Source organism: Aegilops tauschii, chromosome 3, assembly GCF_002575655.3.
Source record: "Aegilops tauschii subsp. strangulata cultivar AL8/78 chromosome 3, Aet v6.0, whole genome shotgun sequence".
Taxonomy (NCBI): domain Eukaryota; kingdom Viridiplantae; phylum Streptophyta; class Magnoliopsida; order Poales; family Poaceae; genus Aegilops; species Aegilops tauschii.
This window is the reverse complement of record NC_053037.3, coordinates 62556400-62563580: the sequence shown is the minus strand read 5'-3', so window position 1 is coordinate 62563580 and position 7181 is coordinate 62556400. Positions and strand designations below refer to the sequence as shown.

At 47.4% G+C, this 7181-nt stretch overlaps 1 protein-coding gene across 1 annotated transcript; it reads right to left on the bottom strand.

Moving 5' to 3' along the window:
• Positions 1-2598: 2598 nt before the first annotated feature.
• Positions 2599-3198, bottom strand: LOC141042714 (uncharacterized). Its single transcript, XM_073511593.1, has one exon. It carries the CDS (start codon positions 3196-3198, stop codon positions 2599-2601), a length of 600 nt encoding a protein of 199 aa, XP_073367694.1.
• Positions 3199-7181: the final 3983 nt, after the last annotated feature.

Below are 7181 nucleotides of genomic sequence, written 5' to 3'. Positions count from 1 at the left end.
ACTTTTATTTCTGCACAAAAACAACACCATGGTAGTTCTGCTGAAAGCAGCGTCAGTCCAGGGTTAGTTTCATTCAAATCACGCAAATTAGAGGCCAAAATAAGAGGAAAAACATTAGGAAAAGTAGATACGTTGGAGACGTATCAATGTGGTAGGCTTGGTGATTCCGACCCTCCAAGGGATCCTGGAGATGCAACAGGCTAGGTGGGACGACACCTTGAGCATCCACTAACCGCAGAGGCGATTGATCATCTGCATTGCACCATGCTTGCGGGGAAGGTTTTTATTGTACACCCTTTTAGATTTTATTAGTTCATCTATATATTTGTTCCATTCATTCATTGACGGCCTGAGATAGCTTCACTGCCGGCATGTTTTTTATTTGTATTGTACTGTCCATAGTTGTTTTTTACCGGAAAACCATAGAACAATTGTTCTATGGTATAATTATATTAAAAACATATGTACAATAAAAAGTTCTTACAAAAAGGGCATCACCCTATGCCATTCTTATGAAACATGGAAACTATTTAAATGTTCTGTGTAATCCAGGACCTAATCTTTGGAGTGCTTTGCTTTGATTTGGGCTGCTCATAGGACTTCTTGAAGATAAAACTTCCATCCATGTATGTGTGTAGCTGCTGCTCAAAAGATCTTGTCATTCCTAATGGACCAAATACTCCAACAACCGATAGAAACAATGTCTAATGCAATGTCTTGTGGCAGTTGTGCTATTACCAGCTGGAAATCATCAAATATGGAGATGCCTCTAAGTTTAGAAGGAATGATGGTCTCCCAACATTGGAGAGCAAGTGGGCAGTTCCAGAAGAGGTGGAGCTGGGTTTCCTCAGTATTGTCAGAGCAGAGAGCACACTTATAGTTATCTAGATGCATGTCTTTCTGTTGAGGATGTTCCTTGTGTTAATCCTGTCATGGAGGAGTAGCCAGATGAAGATCTTGTGTCTCAGCCTGCAAGATGTTTTCCAGATCTATTGGAAAATAGGGTGTACCAAGCTAGGCCCTCTCATGTGATGGTACATTTTGATGGATGAGTATCCTTTGCTTGGTCCAAGAATGATCCATTCATCTGGGTTGCTGGATGCAGTTCTGTGTTGCAGATGCTGAAGGAGTAGGTTGTACTGCTGGTAAGCCTGCTGTGACATGGGTGTGTGGAAAAGTACTGACAAGTCCTGGCAACTAATAGCTTGTTCCAAAGTCTCAAATTCATTTCTAGCATAGGAGTGAAGCTCTGGGAATTTAGTTGCTAGAGGTTGTTCCCACCAATTGTCAGACCACAGAAGTGTAGCATTTCCTGAATTTGCTTTGCAAATTGGAAACTGTTTATAATTGGGCAGAAGTTTGAGCAAAGATTTCCACCAGAATGAGCCCACCAGTCTCTCACCAGGGAGAGAATTGGAATAGTAAGTCTCCCAAATGATATTGACCCGTGGTATATCTGCCTTATTCAGAAATTTATGGAGTTGCTTCATGAGTAGTGCCTTGTTATGAGTCTCAATATCCAATATCCCCAGTCCTCCATTGGCTATAGGCTGACATGCTTTATCCCATGCTATGAGGGATGATCCTCTCCCATTAGATCCAAATTTCCTCCAAAAACAGTTCTTCAGATAAATATTCAGTTGATTGACTACAGTTGCAGGTAGACTGAGAGAGCACATGAAGAAAATGGGCATGCTGGAGAACACAGATTTAATGAGAGTCAATTTGTTTCCAGTGGAGAGTAAAGTTGAGCACCCCAGCAGTCTGTTTTGCACTATTTTCAGAAGAGGCAAGAAATCCTCAACTCTTGGTCTGTGTAGGCTGCGTGGTAGGCCTAAGTAAGAGTGTGGAAGATTCCCAATTTGACAGCCCAAGATAGTAGACAAGTATTGCATCTGGTGTTCAGAAGTGTTGATTGGGATCATAATTGACTTGTTGTAGTTGACTTTTAGTCCAGTGATGGCTGCAAAGTGGAGTAGCAGATTTTTGATATGGATCAGTTGAGAGGCCTCAACTTTAACAACTAGAATGGTGTCATTAGCATATTGAATGATAGGAAAATCTGGACTTGTTTGATGGACCAATGGTGCTTCTACCATAGAATTATGCATAGCTTCATTCATCATAGATTGCAAGAGATCTGCAGCAATCACAAAGATGAGAGGTGATGGGGATCACCTTGCCTCACTCCACATTTACATAAGAACTGTTTGCCAGGTACTCCATTGAGTAGCACAGATGAAAAACCAGTGTCATAAATCATCTTAATCCAATTAATCCACTTGCTTCCAAAACCTTTGGCTTGCAAAATCTCTATGATTGTGTCATGGTTAAGCATCAAATGCCTTTTCAAAGTCTAATTTCAGGAGGACCACTTCTTGATTTGATTGATAGCATTGATGGATGTATTCACAAGACCAGGCTAAGCAATCTTGTATACATCTGTTGGATAGAAAGCATATTGATTGGGGTGGATCAGTTTGAGAATCTTCTTTTGTAGCCTGTTATCCAGCAACTTGGTTAAGATATTCAATGTACAGTTTAATAGAGAGATGGGTCTAAAGTCACTTGGGTGAGCAACATCATCTTTCTTGGGGATCAAGGTGATGAATGAATAGTTGATACTCTGAAATTTACTGTCCCCTTGTGAAAATCATCAATAAGTGTGTAAAAATCTGGTGCCACAATATTCCAACAAAATGCTGCATTAAATCCATCTGGCCCTGGAGCTTTATCAGCAGGCATATTCTTAATGAAATCATCAATTTCTTTCTTAGAGAATGGGCTCTCAAGGTCTGTCAAGTCTTCATGGTGCAAAAGCGGAGACTGGAGAAGAAGTGGATTTTTTGTTTTGGAGGCTGTGCCCAATCTCTTCTTAAAAGCTCTGAAAAGAATAGCAGCTTTTGCTTGGTGGTCAGTATGCTCTTGATCTTCCTCCTCTTCCAGCATTGCAATATGATTGAACCTGTGTTTAATGGTGGCTTTAGCTTGAAAGTATTTTGTATTAGCTTCCCCCATCTTAATGTTCCTGCTGGTAGCCCTTTGTTTCCAATCAATCCTCTGTTGTTCATTAATAAGTCTCAAGTGTTCAATGTGTATCCTCCTGCCATTAGATTCTTCCACAGTCAAGTCTCTATATTCCTCTATAACATCATAGAATAGAATCATGAAGTTGGTGTTCCTAATAGTATCTTTCATACTTGTCGGGGATATACCCCGCGGTATGACCCGGCCGGAAGTATGACCCGGCTGGACTTGGCGCTTCACCATGACCCGCCGGAGGACTGGCGACTCACGGGTCTGGCGGCTCACTGTCAGACGACTCACGAGCCTGATGACTCACGGATGACCCCGACGGCGGGTCAGATAGAAGACTGGGCCCGAGGCCCAGAAGGGCAGCACATGTGATGGTGGGCCGGCTTAAAAGGAAAGGGATGACGAATATTTCCTTTACGCGGAAGCAAGACCCGGACTTGTATTCAACTTGTAAGAAAAGATAGACTAGCCCTAGTCCTACTAGGACTCCATATGTAACCCGCCCCTCCAACTTATATAAGGAGGGGGCAGGGCACCCCAAAGAGGGACAAGCAACAAGAAACAATCTCTAGGGCTAGACACAAAGAGCCGGCTTACCGGCGACTCTCTCATAAGGATAATAAGACCTAGCCTCAAACAACATGTAGGGTTGTTACCTGATGATGTTTCCCGGGGCCCGAAGCTGTCCAAAACCTTGTCTTGTGTGTCGCGTTTCTCGTCCCGATCAACCCCTCTCAAGCTACTACATAGATGCGTTGGCCTCGCGACTAAGTCCTGACACTAAGGACATCTGCCATGACAAATCCACGATAGTTGGCGCCCACCATGGGGCTTGCGCACGGTGGTGTTGAGTTCTTGGAGGGATCTCTCACAGTGATCGAGAAGTTCATAATTTTTCAATGAAGAGGATCTGAGTTGGAAGGATCTGTGTCAGCTTCAAATTCATCGGTTTGGATTTGTAATTTTTGTGATTTAAGGTCAAGAGAAATTAGGGTTACGCATGAATGAACGTGACCCGGCGATCACTCGAATCTGGAGGCAATTATTCAAGCTACCACTGAGCGACCCGCCGACCCCACTTCTGTTGCGCCACGAGCCGCCTCCTGGTCAAGGGAAAATTAGGTTTGCATCGGGTGCATCGCCTCTGTTGCAAGTCGAAGACGTGTCTGAGGTCGATCAGCGCAAGGATCAAATTACCAATAGCGACAAAAGGACAAGAGGAATTTTTGAAGCGTACTGTGCGCCTGGCAAGTGGTAAAATTGCAAGTCACTGCCAGCCACCACGTCCTCACGTGAAGATCTAAATCGCTTCTTAAATAACAGTACTAATACAACTAGTGCTTCTCATGTGCTGGACGGAGACCAAGATGAAGACAAGTCATCTCACGGAATCAACGGGGCACTCAAGTCCATCAGGGGAAAATTACCATAAAAAAAGGGGAGATGCCCACGACCCGGAAACGGAGCCAGCCGTGATTCGGATTTACCTCGTTCCGCCTCGCGGCTCCACTTCCTCAGCCCGCCGGATTTCGCCTCCGTCCCGGTGACTGAGAGATGTCCCGAGTCAGCTGCGAGCCACCTTGCTCTACTTCGTCGCAGGCCTCCGCAGCGGCAAGCGACGCCGAGCCGCCGTAACCTCGTTCCAGCCTGCCCCAATGGCTAAGAGTCGCCGCGGCCCTGCCGGAGCAGGCCTCGCGACCCGCCTTGAGCCGCCACGCTGCTGCGGCCTTGACCCGCCGCCGCACCTATGAGCCGCTGCCCGGATCCCTCCTCGGACGCCATCTCTGCTCCTGGCGTTCGACGCCACAGTGTTCGCGTCGCCTTCACCTGTTTTTGCCACCCCGAACACCTCCGTCTCAGCCTCAAGTCGCCGAGTTGCCGCTTCTCTGGTTCTCCGGCCTTGCCTGAAAGACGCCGCCGCCTAGAGTTGCCTCTGTCAAAACCAAATCGCCTCTGCTTCGACGCTCGCGGCCTTGACCAGCGCCTGTCCCGCGCGGTTCCACCTCGCCGGGTCACAATATTACAGCCCGCACCTCTGCTCGCAAGACCAGCTATGGCCGTTCCCTCTGAGCGCCTGCGCTGACTGCCTCCCAAGCCAGGTCCCGCGCCACGCTCCGTCAGGTTCATCCCCGCCTCTGAATCGCCTTGCGCCGGCCATGCCGGGCTGCATCAAGCCGGCTGCCCGCCTCTGCTACTGTTGGCGGGTAACCTGCCATCTACAACTGCTATGCCAAAGGGGGAGCCACCCTGTCGACCCTGTGGGCGCGCCCCTGTTTCTGCCGTCTCTGCTTCACGTTGTCAACCCGCCGTCTCGGGCTGTTCGGAGTTAAGCCGGATCTCGGCTGCAGTCCTCGACCTGCGCGGCCAGACAAAGTCACCCCGGGTTGCTTTCGACCTTACCTTGAGTCGCCAGAGTCTGTTGCCGATGGCCTTCGCCAAGCTGCCGAATTACCGGTGCTCTTTTACCTTGCCGTTGTGTTGTTTTGAGCCGCCACCGATGCGGAGCGCCCTCGCCTCGAATTGCCGCCTTACAAAAGGGAGATTCTAAAGACTTGCTGAACAAAAAACAACCAGGTGCTATTTTTCTAAAACTCTTACTTGGTATAATTAAATATCATCAAAAGATTTTTTTGAGGTATGCTATTGTATACACAGGTCGATTAACTCATGGCCACGTTATGAACCGGCCTCGTGCGCCGGCGTCGGAGGTGATGTATGCATCTGCACCGCTCGTGCCGGGTGTTTAAGGACCGGGAGAATAACCCGGAGGGGGTCTGCCTGAGCCGCCGGAACTGTATTGAGCCGTTGGTCTGCCTGAGCCGCCGGAACTATATTGAGCCACCTCTGTCTCGATAAACGTCGTCTAAACAAATCAGGTGATATCCATCCAAGTTTGTTTTATTAGCACATGTTGTTTTCGTTAAAGAACAAGTTTATCTTTGCCTTGGTCTGCAATATTGTTTATGCAGGGCAATTATTTACGATAAAAAGTGATATTATACCGCGGTGACTGAGGCACGCCAACATCTTTTGGCACAGGTGGTCATCGTTACTCAACGGGCTCCCGCGCCGGCTTACAAACGCCGTGGCCGTCTCTCGCAACCGTGCCGGCTTAAAACGCCATGGCCGTCTCTCGCGACCACGCCGACTTACAACGCCGTGGCCGTCTCTCGCGACCACGCCGGCTTACAACAAGGAGGACAACTCACCCGTCCGCACCGGTTTACAATGCCACGGCCGACTCATCTGTCTGTGCCACTTCTGATGTTACGGTCGTCTTTACCGTCCGTCTCTCGCGGCCTGGTCTACATCAACATACCAGGCCGCACTTGTTTGGATGAGTTGTTTATTGATTATGAGCAAGTCACTACTTGGGAAGCCCGATTTTCTTCCAACAAACTAGAGGCAAATTATCATATATTATCAGCCGTCGTCTGGACTGGATGGTTCAATGGGCAGGCGCACGAGTCGCCGCCACTACAGTTTGGTTAACTTCGAACAACCAGTTGGAAGGAGCCATTGGCCGAGTTGTTGACATGGCTCATATGGGATCATTTATAACCCGCCGCAGTCACTTCAACCTTCTGTGGATTCACATCACGCTATCAACACCAATGATATACACCTTATGCTATGGTCAATATGGAGAATCTCAAAACCAACTCCTCGAATCGTCTTGAGACTCGGGGGCTACAATGATATGACTCGGCAGCATTGGTTGGTTTCAATGCATTCAAGGACTCCGGGTCATTGGAGGAAAAAAATAACCCGGTCCCGGAGGCTACCGCCATATTGGTGAAAAGTTTAAAGGCCGTCAGAAAATTTCTGGCTTAAAAAGAAGGATTCCGGTTTAGATCCGGCTCAAGAGACTTGACATCTCCCACAAAGCACTGAAGCTCTTAAATATCCGGTTTAAAATCCGGTTGAAGGGAAATTTATCTGCCACAAAGTTTTGAAGCTCTCAAATCCGGTTCAAAATCCGGTTCAAGGTAAATTTGTTTATCACAAAGCTTTGAAACTCTCAATATCCGGTTTTTCCGGTTCAAAAAGAATTTATCTCTCGCAAAAGTTCGAGTTCTTAGGAAAAATTAAAGGGACCAAAAAGAGTCTGTTACAAAGCACAACCCAAACATAGGTACCCTGCT

What these genes read in the sequence shown, in the direction of transcription:
- LOC141042714 (XM_073511593.1), bottom strand. Translation starts at nt 3,198, where the DNA reads ATGAAAGATACTATTAGGAACACCAACTTCATGATTCTATTCTATGAT.